This window comes from Diospyros lotus, chromosome 9, assembly GCF_014633365.1.
Source record: "Diospyros lotus cultivar Yz01 chromosome 9, ASM1463336v1, whole genome shotgun sequence".
In the NCBI taxonomy this organism is placed as follows: Eukaryota; Viridiplantae; Streptophyta; class Magnoliopsida; order Ericales; family Ebenaceae; genus Diospyros; species Diospyros lotus.
Window position 1 is genome coordinate 920,906 of NC_068346.1, and position 16,716 is coordinate 937,621.

The 16,716-nt window shown below is 33.8% G+C and overlaps 1 protein-coding gene across 1 annotated transcript; it reads left to right on the forward strand.

The window, feature by feature from the left end:
- Positions 1 to 5,499: 5,499 nt before the first annotated feature.
- LOC127809977 (cinnamyl alcohol dehydrogenase 1-like) lies at positions 5,500 to 7,477 on the forward strand. Its single transcript, XM_052349188.1, is given in 7 exon segments — positions 5,500 to 5,616; positions 5,682 to 5,795; positions 6,092 to 6,173; positions 6,175 to 6,258; positions 6,261 to 6,328; positions 6,477 to 6,919; positions 7,038 to 7,477. Coding segments are annotated over 7 exon segments (1,104 nt in total). The 5' UTR covers positions 5,500 to 5,533; the 3' UTR covers positions 7,268 to 7,477.
- The last annotated feature ends 9,239 nt before the right edge of the window (positions 7,478 to 16,716 follow it).

Genomic DNA, 16,716 nt, shown 5'->3' on the forward strand with positions numbered 1-16,716 from the left:
AATTTGGATTTGGGCCTCAGACCAAAAAGCCCATTCTTTTAAGAATAAATACTCAATTTACTTATTTTAAAATTCATAATTTAAAAAGATTATTAATAATTTACTTATTTTTAATGGGCCTTCCTCCCTTAAATTAAAAAAATAAATAGATTGTTTTTGATATTAGACTTTTTTGAGGGGTTGGTCGTCTATGATATATGAAAATGTTTTGGGATGTCATTTTAACGTTTTCGAAATATTTTTTATATTAAAATATTGAGAAATATTAAAAAAATATTTTTGAGTATTTTTATAATCTTGAAAATGTTTTAGAGTCATTTTATAATATTAAAAACGCGTTTCTGATTTGAAAACGCATTTTCATTTATAAAGAGGTTAAAAATTGTTACAAGCATTTTCTAGACCGTTTTAGACTATTATTTAGACTGTTTTGGGCTAGAAATAATTTAGTGATTTGGCTCAATCTCTCGAAACCCAATAGACCTACAATCGAAGACATCTCAGCGAGATCGCATAATTGCTAAAGCACGAGCTCCGACCGCAAGAGTAAGCGAGTTTTCAGCAATGCCTCTAGCTCGCTGACTGACTCGATCAGCTTGCAAAACAAACCAACAAAGTAGGATAACTGAAGATATTGTCCACCTGTCTTATTTGTAGCAAACCGAATCCTTGATGGTGCGAAACATTTTCCCCCGATTTTGTGGGGATGATAAGGACATATTGTCCCTATAATAATTACCCTTCTATGATTGGGAGTCATCGAGAACAAATTGTAAACACCTCACGCTATAAATAAGGGGTCAAAAATCATTGTATGAGAGGGGAAAAATACATACTGTTACCTTACTGAAATGACCAAAGAGCAGTCGTGAACTAGGTATCATTCTAGTCGAATCACGTAAAAATTTCATCACGTATTGTTTGTTATTGATGGTATTTGTTTCTTTCTTTCGTATTTGTGATTAATATATCAGTGTGGGTCGACGAATCACGGTTGATCAATTATGAACGTCGACAGAAATAAAAAAAAAATTCTTATATTATATAATATAAAAATATAAGAGAATTGTTTATATTATAATATATAATGTAAAAATTATATTTAAAAAATACCCTTATATTTTTTTATTTACATGCTTCCCCTGTATTTTCATTTCTGAATTTTTTTTTAAAATATCATTTTCTCATTTTTATTTTATATGATATCCTTTTTTTCATTTTTTTACAATTTAGTTAGTCTTTAATGTTGGATTTAAATTATAAAAAATTAAAGTAACTTATGACGATTCGAAAGAAAATTGTCAAAATCGCACGAGCTCAGGTGAAATTTAAAATAAAACTATATGAACTCAACAAGGGTTTATGATTTATTGAAAGAGGTATGTCTTACATACTAAAAGTGGAACAAAAATTACAAATACCTTCAAATATATTTTTAAAATCATAAATTCCAAATTACCTAAATCACTAGCGATTAAGACATATCTAAATAAAAATTAGTTTATTCATTTAATAATCTTATTCATCTTATAAATTTCTAAAGTTTTAATCAGAGATTTTTTTTTTATCTATATCCAAATCTTTACTTCTAGACTGGCCTATGGGTCAGGATTTAATCAACCAGGACATTTCTTTTGTCTCACGGCATATTTATATAAATATATGAATTTTGTTATACATATTTCTTGCACCATCTTTTATGGGCGGTTTAATAGACCGATCCAATTGCCTAAAGCTCGAAGAAATCGAGCGAGCTTGCTAGAGTGAGCTCACATACTGCTGAAGCTTGAGCTCATATCACGAATCAAGCGAGTTCCCAACAAAACTTATAACGAGCTCCCGCAATATATCTAACGAGTTTTCAATGATACACATAGTTCATTGGCTTAATCATTAAGCTCGCTGGTCCAAAATCCCTCAGTTTGCATAAATAGCAAAGCTGCTAGACAACTGGATGCATGGGATTCGCTCACTTTATCTAAGGCGAGCCATATCCCTCGTAATGAGGAGGATCCCACTTACGATTTTATGCAGATGATAAGGATTATTTATCTCACATTATGTCATCTTTATATTTTTATATTTTATGCAAATTGTAAAGGCCTCTCGTTATGAATAGGGGACGGAAACATCATCAAAAGGAGAGGAGAATGATCAAATATTGTCACTTTAAAAAAATAATCAAGGTACAGTCGTAGAGTAGATATCGTTCTAATTGAACTACGTAAAATTTCTTTGTGTTCTTCCTATTTTATTCTTTCTTCTTGTATCTGATTTTTACAGATTCATTTCAACTTAACGAATCACGATCGACAAAATTACATGTCGACAAATTTCAAGAAATAGAGTTCTCATTTATTACGTATCATATGTTATTCTATTTATGATACTAAATGTGTCTTAATTGTCAAATATTATATTAAGAGATCGAGTCATAGCTTTATAAATTGAATAAATTTTAGATAAATTTAAGATCAAGAATAATTGCCAAATGCACTCATCATCAAATAGAAAAATTTGGTGATAATCAACATCAACCATCAATCATAAATCAACATTAAAGTAGAAAACTTTTGTTTTTCTTTGAAAAAAATGAATTGGGGATAGCCATGGAATAGAATCACATTAAAGAAAATGATACGACTTCACTTATTCAAATATGGGTTTGGTTGGACCAACTTTAAACTAAAGTCCGTGTCTTGCACTCCTGTGCATGCACGCCGAAGCTTTGAACCACAAATAATTCTTTAAAATTAATTAATTTTTCTTGTCAAGGAAGGAAGGCCCGCTATGACCACGGCAACAGATCCCACAAAAATCCAGATTAATTTAATTTACGCACGCAATGACCACTGCAAATGCCGCCAGCCTATGTGTCCCCGAGCCTTCTTCGACGCTGACTTAAATTACAAAAATAAATTATAAATAATGATGTGCCAGGTAAAAGTTGACTAAAACTAAAAAAAATTTAAAAACGTAAAATAATTTTTTAAATTAAAAATGATAAATCATTATCATTTCCAAGGTCTCTAGAGATCAAAAAAATCGAGAGACTGCAATAAATTTTGATGGTCGAATATTTTTTTGAGAGTTTTGTAAAAATAATAGATATTATTTATAAAAATCTTAATTTTAGTGAATTTTAAAATATCATAACAAATATTATGCATAAGAATTTTAATTTTAATAAATCTCAAAATACCACATGGGTACTTATTATAAAACTCCATGTTCCTTTATAAATAAATGAATTATCATTTCAAAAAGAGTATGCTTTTAATATTGATCTCATTTTTGCATTTAAGTATTCATTGAAGTTTAATATCTAACTTAAATATTAGAGTGTTTGTATAAAAATTATCGTGTGTCCTTTAATTATTTTTGAGTATTACTTAAGAGTGAAATGTTATGTTGTTCATGTCAAATAATATAATATTTGATCGACGCAAATAAATTCAACAGGAGGGCGTTGCCCTCACCCCTTGTATGCTCGGTAACAAATCACTTCTATTACTTAAGATCATCTACAACGCATGCCCAAAATTCTCGCCAAGTCAAAATATGAGGAGAAAAGTGTTGAATTTCATCTCCATCCCAGCTCTCTATCTGTTTTGTCACTTGCCAAAATTTGGCTAAGGTTCAAATGGCTCCCTAGAGATGATAAGCTAAAATTTGCTCGTTCTTGTCCCAACAGCTCTCTGTACCAGATTTGGAATTTGAAGAAGTAGCCGACGACGAGCAGCAACGGTGGCTACCAGCGGTGACAGCGACGACGACGAGAAGAACGACAGCCGGATCTAGTGTCAATGACAAGTAGAACGTCATCTTCTTTGAGTTTCTCCAACTTGTAAACACCAAATCCAGCGAGCAGCTATTGCGGCGAGGAGCAGTGACGGCAACAACTCCCTCCTCCAACAGCGGTGACTCCCTTCTTCAAATAGCTTTGCCGCTTGTGGATGTATATATTTTGTATGTGTTGAAGCATTGGGTGAATATTATTTTTTGTATGCTGTTTATTAATATTTTATGTATTTAATTATATATTTTTTGGTATGCTAATATTTAATTATTTTGTGTAGTTGATTATATATTTTGTGTGTACATGTATTTTATTATTTTGTATATTTGATTATTCATTTTATGTGTATTTGATTATTTTGTATATTTAATTATTTATTTTGTATGTATTTGATTATAGTAATAAAAATTATAAATGAGGTAAAATAAATAGAATTAAAATTTATCAATAAATAAGTGGGATAGGGAGTGAAATAGAGAGAAGAATAGAGAGTGTGTTAGAGCAAGTATAATTTTGGAATTAAAATTAAAATAGATTGAGAATTATTTATTATTTATGTTATAATAAGGAGTGAGATAAGAAAGGGGGTTGGAGATGAAATTAAGATGCTGATTGCGCAGTGGGCATTTACTATAGGTGTCAAAAGGGCCGGCCCGGCCCGGCCCGGTCCGGCCCGAGTCGGCCCACGGGCTTTTTAAACGGGCCGGGCCGGCCCTTTTACTAAAAGGGCCGGGCCGGGCCCGAGCCCTTTTATCATTGATAGGGCCCGGCCCGGCCCACGGCCCCCCTACAAAGGGGCTGGGCCGGGCCGGGCCGGGCCAGCCCGTGGGCTAGAGGGCCGGGCCGGGCCCTTAGCCCACGGGCCTAACGGGCCGGGCCCGATGGGCCCGGCCCTTTTTTTTCTTTTTTTTTTAAATAATTTTTTTAAAAATAATACACATAATATATACATATATAAAAATTAATTTGTTTCTTTTTAAAATATTTTCTATCTTAATTCTTAAGTTTTAAATATTATTTCATTAATTTATATTCCTTATAATTTTTTTTGTGAATTGATATGAAAAATAATGTACATATAAAAAGGAGAATGTTTATTTATAATTTAAATATATAAAAAATTTAACTTAAAAATTTTAAATAAATTAATTGATGGTTATTATTTATATATATTGCGAAATTAAATTTTTTAATATCCAATATCAATAATTACTAAATAATAACAAAATTAAAAAAAAAATGAGTAAGGGCCTTACTGGCCCATAAGGGCCTCATGGGCCCGGCCCATAAGGGCCCAACGGGCCACGGGCCGGGCCGGGCCGGGCCCTTAAACGGGCCGGGCCGGGCCGGGCCGTGGGCCCAATTTCTTTGGCCCAGCCCGGCCCCCCAATGGGGGCCGGGCCAGGCCCGGCCCGTATGAACAGTAACGGGCCGGGCCAAAGCCCGGCCCGTCACGGGCTGGGCCGGGCGGCCCGCGGGCCGCCCGGCCCTTTTGACACCTCTAGCATTTACGTTCATTTGATTTGTCTGTAACAAGTCCCATCACAATGAGATGGCAATGTTTGATTGAACATATATAATTTATACATAAAAAAAGATTATATTATAAAGGCATATACAGTGTGTTCATGATTCCTATATATATAAGGCCCGAAAACCGTAGTATATATGGTCTCTAAATTAGTTCCAAATTTGTCAAGTTTGCAGTGAGATTGAAGGTTGTCAAAATAATTGATGGAAGGAAGGAAATTAGTCACTGGTTGGGCAGCGAGAGATGCATCTGGGATTCTCTCTCCTTACTCTTTCCACCTCATGAGGTCTCTCTCTCTCTCTCAAAGTGTTAATTTTCTGATTCACGCTTGAATGAATACTCCATTTACAGGAAAACAGGAAAGGAGGATGTGCTGATAAAGGTATTATACTGTGGAATGGACCACACGGATCTTCATCACATGAGGAATGAGATTCTCAGCACCCGCTACCCTTTGGTCCTAGTGTACGCCCATTTAGTTAGTACGTGTTAAATAGGTACACGATAATTGGAACAATTTGAATTTGGTTTAAATCGGTGTCGTGTTAGGTTTTCGATTATATGAATATGATTAATGATTCGATGATGTGTGCGTGTTTGTGTGGTGTCATGTTTGGTTGACTTGTTTTCTGTCACATTCGTACATGTGTCGACACGACCATTAACACGAATTGTCACTCAAGGTACATACCCTTTTAATGTAATGGATTCCATTTTCTGGGGTTCTGATTAATGGGGTGGGTTTTTGATGGATTTTGAAGGCATGAAGTGGTGGGAGAAGTGGGGGAGCAAGGCTCAGAAGGGACCAAGTTCAAAGTGGGGGACATAGTCGGAGTTGGCTGCATTTATAATTGGATCTTGTGGAGAATGTTCATTATGCCAGTCTGGTATGGAGCAGTATTGCCAAAGCAGAATCTTCACATATAATGACATGACACCAACAAGGATGGAATGCCAACTCGGGGAGGGTTCTCCTCTGCCATGGTCGTTCATCAAAAGTAAGCAAATTTGCATCCCGAACCCTCGCTTATGCCCGTTTCTGTTTATCCATAAAAACCCACAATTATTATCTTTTGGACATTTACCAGGGAAGCTTATCAAGCGCATAATATATACACAGGAAAATTAATGGTATTCTTGATGCAGGTTTGTAGTCAAGATACCAGGAAAGCTGGCGCCGGAGCAGGTGGCGCCGCTCTTGTGCGCCGGCGTGACGGCTTACAGTCCCTTGAGACAGTTCATGGGTTCCGGCAAAGGGCTGATAAAGGCGGGGATATTGGGGCTGGGAGGGGTTGGGCATCTGGGTGTGATTATAGCCAAGGCAATGGGGCATCATGTGACTGTGATAAGCTCTTCGGAGAGTAAAAGAGAGGAGACTTTGGAGCATCTGGGAGCTGATGCCTTTTTGGTGAGTTCCGATGCAGATGAAATGCGACGAGCCATGGGTACCCTCGACTATATTCTGGACACTGTTCCAGCTCCCCACACTTTGCAAGCCTACCTTCCACAGCTCAAAGTTGATGCCAAGCTGATCGTTGTAGGAGCTGCCCCCAAGCCCCTGCAATTCGAGGCGAACGGCCTAATTCTCGGTACAGTACACTGTACACGAGACCCTGTTTAATTAGTGAGAGTTGAAAGAGAGACAGTCATTTTTGTATGCATTCTTATACTTGCAGTTACGATATAGAATTCGGGTTAAATTTGCAGGGAAGAAGACGATAACTGGAAGCTTCATTGGGAGCATGGAAGAGATGCAGGAACTGCTAGACTTTTGGGCCGAGAAGGGTTTGGAATCAAAGGTGGAGGTTGTGAAACTGGATTATGTGAACAAGGCATTTGAAAGAATGGAAAGGAATGATGTTAAGTTCAGGTTTGTGGTGGATGCATGTGGCTGGCAGCAACCTCCATTGAATTCATCATCTCGATCTCTTCATTGAAGAAGACACTGGCATGGCATTGGGCTCGGCGGCTCGCAATTGTTCATTTCTTTCAGCTCTTGGCAGGGATAAGTTTCAATAAAACGACTACAGTTTGGTACCCGTATTAGGGGCCGTTTTATCTTGATGTCAAAATGTGCTTTGCTTTTATATAATAATGAAAATAAAAGTTAAAAAAAATGCTATGTTTGATTGAGTTATTATATATAGTTGATTTTCTTTTTGGGTTTAAGTTTTATTATACTATGCCGACAAATGACAGGGTGATCACTAAAATGGTCCCTAATTTTTATATCACAACTCATTTCTAAATTTATATCTTTGATTAATTTATATAATTTAGCCGTCACTCCTCTTTCTCTCGGCCAAATTCATAATAATAAAATTTATATAGTTTATATCACAACTCATTTCTAGTGTGATATCATTTTCTCAAAGATAGTTTGATATTGTTCTCCTCCCAATATAATAATAAAATTTATGTTAAAGAATTTATGTTCAAGTTGTTGAAATTTTGTATAGAAAAAAGTGATTAGTGGGTGAAACGCATTTCTTACACAAATGTTTTGATGTTATATTCAAATACTTTGATATTGAAGTTGAATTCTCATAGTTAGAAGATATGATAGAGCTTTTTTTTTTTAAATTTCAATGATTTAACTTTGAGAATTAAGGGTTCATGTATTTATGGAGGAGTTTAAAGAATTTATGATATTTCAAAATCAATTATAATTTAGTTTATCTTTATTTGTTACAAAGTTTTTGGATAGGATTTCAAAATTATTGATCTATATATTAGTGTTTTTTCTATTCTAAAAATGTATCGCGAGGGAGTTTCTAAGAGACCTTGCTAGGTCATCTAAACCTTCCTTTTGTCAAGAGTTTGACAAGGGGGTCTCTTGGAGACCTTTTGTAGCTTTCTTCTATATTTTATCCCTTGTGCTTTATCTTCAATTTTTAGCTTTGTCCTTTTGTGGGTTTTGTGATTGGGTTGATATATATTCATTGGGTGGATTCTTTTGCCCTGAGTCTTTTTCCCTTAAAGTCTCATTGTGGGTTTTCCTTAATTAGGCTTTAGGTTTCCTACTGAGTTTATTTAACTAAGGTTGGGTCCATCTACATATCAATTACTCTCCATTCTTTACTGCTAGGTTCTTGGAGGGAAGACTAGTTTTTCTTATCATCTGTTTGTTGGATAATGTGTATCCATAGTGGGTCTTTGTTTTTTATAACTTGTTGGTTTAATAATTAATTGTCCTAACCCAAGTATATTTTGGCAAATCTTCGTACTTGTTTTTCAGATGGAGATTGGACTTATTCTTCAAACTAAGATTGAAGCGATCTTAAGTCACTCACTTCAAGGTTTTTCAAGCTTGACCCTTCAATCCTTGTTATTTCATGCATTCCCATGAGTCTTCTAGTTCATTGCATGTCTTAACAACCTTTGTCTTCAAATTGTGTGCATAACAATGAGTGTTTTAACTCATTACATGTCTTAATAGTCTTTATCTTGAGATTGTGTGCATCACAATGAGTCTTTTAGCTCATTGCATCTCTTAATGGCCTTTGTCTTCTTCGATGATAAACCCCAAATCATTCTTACGTTTTTTGCATTTCTAATTTTAATTCATTCTCACACATTTTGCGTTTATGATTAAGTCTATCATAGTTCATTCTCACGCTTTTTGCGTTTATAATTCTAGATATATCCTAGATTATTTTCACGCTTTTTACACTTCTAATTCAAAGTTAATCCTAAATCATTCCAACACATTTATCGTTTTTGATTATGGGTTATCTTAGATTATTTTTGTGCTTTTATGTTTCGATTTTTATACCATTCTCAGACACTTTGCTCTTCAAATTCTAGGTTTTCTCTTTATCATATTCTTATACCTTTCTTGCATTTTTAATTCTAGGTCTTCGTGAATGATGGACCCTAGATCATTGTAATGCCTTTTGTACTTCGATTGTATGTCGTTCGCATGCATTTTGAGCTTCTAATTCTAGGTTTGTCCATCCATTATTTATTATTCTTCTTAGTGAACCCTCGGTTGTTCTTGAAGAGAATCACTAATATGACGATATAGATAAGAAAAAAAAAAATTATCGTGTATCAAATACACGCAGTGAAATATAATATACACACTATACATAGTTTGAGTATTTAATCAACACGCATATTCAATAATTAAATATATAAATAAATGCATACCTATTGTTTGATGTAAGATTGTGGTACAAAAATTATTTTTGTACTGAGACCATATCCACCTCACATTGTGGTCCTAGTCTGTCTACATCTAGTATGCAGTAAGGTAACGTTCCGATTATATCTTCCTGTGCTAGATACAAAGGATATGTGTATCATCGAAGTCCGTGTTTCAAAATTTTACGCGTGACCTTCGCACTTAAAATATTTATGTGGCAACAAAATATTTTTCAAATAAAGAAGAAAGAAAACGAAAGAAGAAAAAGAAGAAAAGCTACGTGAGAAGCATAGAAATTTGCTTCCCTTATAATTTTTCTCCTCCTCCCCAATGTACCAATTCCAATTCCTTTCTTAAATCTGCCTCCCTTCCTAATGGTTGCAAAACAATAATTCAATTTATGGTAGTTCTAGTCTGTCTACACCTAGTATGCAGTAAGGTACCATTCCGGTCACCTCTTCCCATGCATCTGCGTATCACCGATACCTATGTCTCAAAATTTTATGCGTGACCTACACACTTAAAATATTTATGTGGCAACAAAATATTTTTTAGATGAAGAAGAAAGAAAAAGAAAGAAGAAGAAGAAGAAGAAGAAGAAGAAGAAAAACTACGTGGAAAATAGAGAAATCTGCTTTTCTTATAATTTTTCTCTCTTTCCCCAATGTTCAAATTCCAATTCCTTTCTTAAATTCGCCATCCTCCTTAATAGTTGCAAATCAATAATTCAATTTGTGGTGATCCTAGTTTGTCTACATCTAGTATGCAGTAAGGTATCATTCTGGTCACCTCTTTTCGTGCTAGACATAAAGGATCTGCGTATCATGTATGCTCGTGTCTCAAAATTTTACACTTGACCTTCACATGTAAAATATTTATGTGGAAATAGAATATTTTTCAGATAAAGAAAAAAAAAAGAAAAGTTACGTGGGAAACAAAGAAATTTGCTTCCCTTATAATTTTTTTCCATCTCCTCAATGTTCCAATTCTAATTCCCTTCTTAAATCCGCCCCCCTAATAGTTGCAAAATAATAATTCAATTTACTATGCACTATGCATTATTACTCTACACTATGCACTATTGACAAGAGAGCCCATGGTCAATTTTTGACCAATCATTTTTAGGGACATTTTGGGCACATGATGTCGATATCAAACGCAACATTATATTATGTGTAATTTTTTAGATTCACTACCTGTTAGCAATCAAATAATATCGAAAACTTTTTCAATATCGGTCAACTCTTTGACCTATCAATAAAACTTTTTCAAATCCCGACGACATTTTGAGAGTTCCTAAATAGAGCATAGTAGTGGTTCAGGACAATATAGGTGGCAATGAAGTCTCACTTCAAATGAACTTATTATAGTTGACAATTATCGTATGCTATAATCCTTCCATCACCTAACGTCCAGACTAAGCAAGAATCCTGGAGTGAAAAACTCACAAACTCAGTAACTATGTGTTAGACCTCATTAATTAATGTGACCAAATGATACCTCATAAAACACTTTTTTGGCTTTCAATTTGCGTCCTAGTCAGGGATTATTCCGTCACATTAATAGTATATCACATAAGATGTTTATCCCATCAAATATTGACGAGAGCAACGGATCTTATTCCCAACATATGTCTCCATATACTAGCAATACGAAACCACATAGATGAACGTTCTCACCTCCCAATTAAATGGCTCGACTCATTATCAAATCTCGAACACCAATACACAAAACAACGCGTTGGTTCAAGTTTAAGAATCAACACACAATCGCAACCTGATGACTTGACCACTATCCATCATACCATGTGGTCAGTCATCAGCGTCACATTTGGCCGATCGTTTCTCAATGACCACCCACAGGTCTATTAATAACATATCATGTCATATAGCACATAACACACCATCTTCCCATCAGTATCCCCATACTGAACGAGGTCGTAACCCCAGTGCTAGTCCATGTTCAATTAATCGGAGTCCCATTTCAAAGAATCTAAAGACTAGGTATCATTTAAAAATTTATGTTACCAGAGAATCATGTCAAATAGTCTCAATATCTTGAGAATAAGATTCTTACACAAAAGATTTAGGAACTCATTCATATAAATAATTGAAGAAAATATGAATGAAGAAAACTTTATATTTTATAGATTTATACAAAAATACAATTAATGCATTAAAAAAAAATCGCTAGATGTCATCCAAATCTAACATTATGGTACACAACACTAATAATTCTTAGTTTTTTGTTTCTGAATGCAAGTTTGCTTGTTTACTAAGATTTTTGTCCTTTTCAAGCATCCACTGTCCTGAAAAAAAAAATGCACAAATAAAAAATTGTAACAGGGTAAAAGTTCTTAAAGTAGACATCATTTACTATAAGATTGCACATATTTATCATAGAAAATATATAATTAGTACACATATTTTCTATGGAAGCAATTAAACATTTTTAATTTTTCTATAAAAAAATGTGTATAGTACAACTATTTAAAATTTCTTTCCATAGAATTCATTTTCTAAGGGGGTGGGGTGATTTTTGTTTTCTAGACAATCATTACCTAAAATTAAATTTTAAATAATGCAATGAAATACAGCCTAATATAATTTTAAATGGTTTGCATTCAATCTCTTGTCTATTTTACTTCTATGGAGCATCTATATTATGCAAGTGTTTTTCATGAATTCTTTCATGGACCTTAATTGGAGAATGGTTGGCTCTTGGAGGGCCTAGTCATTTGAATAGTGAATTGTGCTCCTTAGCCCTTGCTTGTCGGGACATTCTTTTTGGATTTGATTATCCCCTTGTCCTTGGGTTAATCTGTCTAAGCCTCGATGTCAACAAATTTTCTCAATTTTCTCTTCCTAATCAAAGCCTCTATTTGGTTTATTAACTCGCGACATTTGTCAGTGGACTGTCTATAAGTATCATGGAATTGACAAAAAAAAACATCCATTTTTCTCTAGAGAGGTTTGTTAGTTATCTTAGGATTTTGATAAGACATGATCATTTCATAGTTGCCAAAATAGTATATCTTGACTTTGTCATATGATTATTTAATTATTGTTCTAAAAATAATAGTTAAGTAATAATAAATATATATTATTTTTAAATAAAATATATTTGTTATATTTTATCTTTAATATTTAAACAATTTAATTAATTAATTAATATTTTTATAATGACAGCTTGTATTTCATTTCGTATAATTTTCAAAGTAAGCTGCACGGGTACTAAAATTAGTGCGACTTTAATTTCTTTTAAATCTTTATTAATTATTGACTCACAATGTAATGAATATGATATATTATTTTTTTTGAGGTACCGAAAGAGAAGTGATGATGCCTAGAAACATCACCAAATACATTCAAGTATGAATGCTCTTGTAAAGGTCAGATTCTGTACGTCTTCTCGTATGGTATGAAGTTAGCATTAGAGATTAAATAAAATAAATAATATTAAGTTTCTAAATGATAGATATATTTATTTATGGACACCTTATTTTTTATAAGTCAAGTGTATAATGACTTGATGAGATTTTTTTACGACATCTTCAATCAAGATCTTTAAACTTTTAATATCTTTTAGTTAAGAGATTTTTCACCAATTAATAGAGAATCTAACAAAATACGTGTCATGATTTATTTAACGGTGTACATATTAGACTTTAACTAGTGAGATAGGTAACAAGTCGTGATGGACTCTTGTTGAAAAGAATCTTAAAGAATAAATTTATGAATAAACATAATTTCATAAATATTATGAAATTAAGCATATATTAATTACAACATGAGTAAATGACAAGCCTACAAAGAGAACAGCTTTCAAGGATTTGCTTAACAGTACATGAATTATTATGCCCAATAAGAATGAAAGAACCAACATATATAAAAAAAAAAAGGAACCAATGGACGCAACCTTAAATACATATATAGATACGTATATATGTATGAGATCAAACATATAATATTGGTAGCCGATGAGCAAAGAATTGAGTTGAGGTGGCGGAGTTAATGCTGCGTGCCGGTGACGTATTTGTGGCCCTCGCCGGGGCTGGGACCGGAATCCTTGACTCCGCCGAGTGTTTGGCTGCCGGCGGCAAATGAATGTCCGGTGCCGGGGCTAGGCCCCGAGTCCTTAATCGCACCGAGAGCCAACCCATCGATGGCAATCTCCAGCACGTTCAAAGGGCGGCCGGCTTGGGTCGGACGGGAAACGGAGACGACGAGCAGCAAGGCGATGAAACAGAAGCGGAAGAAAGACGAATTGGCGTTGGCAGCCATTGAATATGTTACGGCCGGAGCAGGAGAGATGGTTAAGGTTTCGTAACTAAAACTCTAGTGATGATGGCTGGGGATACAACGTTGTTGGAAGGAGCACGTATATATATATAGATAGTCACGTCGACGGTGTTCAAAAGACACGTGGGTTTATTTGAGTCATGGATAGATGGTTAGGATTAGGAAGCAACTGGGGAGGTTCTGGGCGGAGACAAGACTGAGGAGAGGGACTTTGGGAGTCTTAATTGTTGAATGGTAAGCTGCAATTTAGAGATATAGGATTTGAATTTTAATCCAAAAACCCGATTCAAACACGAATTTATTACATACTCGAAACCGATATGTTACCTAACACTAGTGTTTATTTATTTTACGTAACACTGGAAACCGATATATGTTACACAAAAGTAAATAATTTTACATAAAATTATTGCCCAACATCCAATAAAATGTAACAATTTCGCAATCAAATAGCAAAACCAATTTGAATAATATATGTGTTGCGTTGATTCCAGACCTATGGGCAGCCATCGCCATGGGAAAAAAGGTTGCGATGTGAAGACTTGGGAGTTGGGGGACCAACGACCCTTAAGAGGTTGAATTTGAATTGGACCAAAGCTTTGAAATAGTTTCATATCTTTTGAACGGTCTTAAGTGATTAATCAAATATTACTTAATTATACTTTATATACAGAGAAACCCAAGGTTGTTAGAACATAGGTTTAGACTGAAATATGTCCCTTTTTTTTTAATAAAATTTTTATTGAACGAAAAGAAAGAGGATACAGCAGCCAATATTAGGATATACCCCGAGCAATCATATAAGATAAGAAAAAAAACTATGATAAGGCATTACAATAGAAGATATGACATATTTCAACCTTCACAAACAAACAAATAATCTCAAGTACAAACTCCACGAGCTCAACAATTAAAACAAAAAGAGGTGAGCCTTGCAACAAAAAAAAAACTTGTCGGAGGTAAGCGCCATATAGTTGCAATTGCTTATATAAGGACAAAGATCATCACATTTACACCTCTCTAGATATTATTAAGTATTTAATGCGAATGTCAACATTTTATGGCGAAGACATTCAATTATTTTTTTAAATAATATCTTAGAGTACAAAACATACTCATATCTCAAACCATCATTTGACGTGAAGATTGACATATATCGATTTTATTAGTTTGAGAGATATAGTCGGATTATTGGAATTGTATGTATTTATATATAAAAATAAAAATTGAAAAGAAAATACAAAATCTCACTTGCTGCGTAAGTTTCTACATGACGTCTGTTTTCCTTTTCTAAAATAGTCAGCCGTTGACCAACTAACGTGACAAAGTTGGACTACACAATAATTTTTTTATATGAAAAAATTACTAACGTGACAAAGCTGGAATGCCAAACGATGACAAAGACGAAGATGAAGACGATGATGAATATTTGAACACAGTACTGCTGAACCGCCATGGAAGATTGTTCGTAGACTTAAAGGGTATGCAGTTGGCTTCTTTGGCTGGGACAGACAGGCTTTGAAATTGATCTGCCATGGAGGATTGAAGAGAGGAAATTATAAACTAAGAAACTCTGGAGACGAATGTGGCAATTTGAGGCAGTTTTTCAGCATGTTGTCGTCTATTTCCTCTACACATGTCACAAATTATTACCAAAGCTTGGAAGGGCGTACGTTCTATTTGATGTTAGTCAATAAGTTGAAACGCTTTATTATAATATTATTTTTTATTTTTTTGTCACGTGAAAAAATTGAAAAATCCCAATCACGGATAGATTTTGGCTTGAACCATCTCACTCTCTTTAAAACCTACACTTCATCTGCTCTACAACTAAGTAAATGAAAAATTTCATTATGATGAACCTTGAGACCATTTAGAAAATTGTTTTGTAACTTTCTTTTCATACACTGATTAGGGAATTTAGTTAATTTACACGTCTGGATAAAACTTTAAATTTTGATTGGTAAAATATATAATAAAAATAAAAATATTAACTATTAAATATTAAAATTTTACTAAAAAATACAATAAATTTAAAAACCCACCAATTTTTTCAAATTTTATTCTTTCTTGAAAGTCAATCAAATGCCCCCAAATTCATCAATATGGGTCCTTGCCCTAACTCAAATAATTTTGTATTGCATGGATAGGGAACTTAAATAATATTTTGTAGCATGGATTTGGGGCAAGAGACCCTTTTGTTTGGGTAATCAAATTGTTGTTGGATACAATACCACTCAAATCGAGAGTTTTTGTTGTAGGACTAGGGGCAAGAGCCCTTTTCTCCGTGTACCTTGTAGAGATTAAATAATCTCAAAAAATAAAATCTTTTAAATTCAAATATCATATAATATAACTCAATATTTAAACCCATGTGTTATGTTGTTATTTTCTTATTATTATAAGAAATAACACAATACTATTATTGGCTGATGTTATATAAATTGTCTAATCATTAATAAATAAATAAATAACATTATTCTACATCACTTAGATTAAAAGATTGAATGTGGTAGATAAGTTGTCATTGACTTGTAGTTAACAATTGCCTAGATATGGTCAATTTGGTAAATATGTTATCTCTAACCCTTATTATGGTTTTTGCCGCAAACTAATATTAGTCGACTTCTTATAGGTTGTTTAATCATTAATTAAAAAAGTGGGTTGAGGGACCACCTCTAATAGATAGGTGACCCTATCACTTGGATCTCGCTTTTCATACCTCTTTATTATGATTCGTGTCACAAACTAATGTTAGTCGATTCTTTATAACTTATTCACCATTAACAAAAGAATATTATAATCAAATATTTTCTCTTAATTTAAAAGAGTAGTAAGAAGTGAAAATATAATATAATAAGATAATGCTTGTGATAGTTTTAATAACACGGGTTTGCGAGTGTCACAAATGAATATTAAAATAGTATTTTCGTTTTGC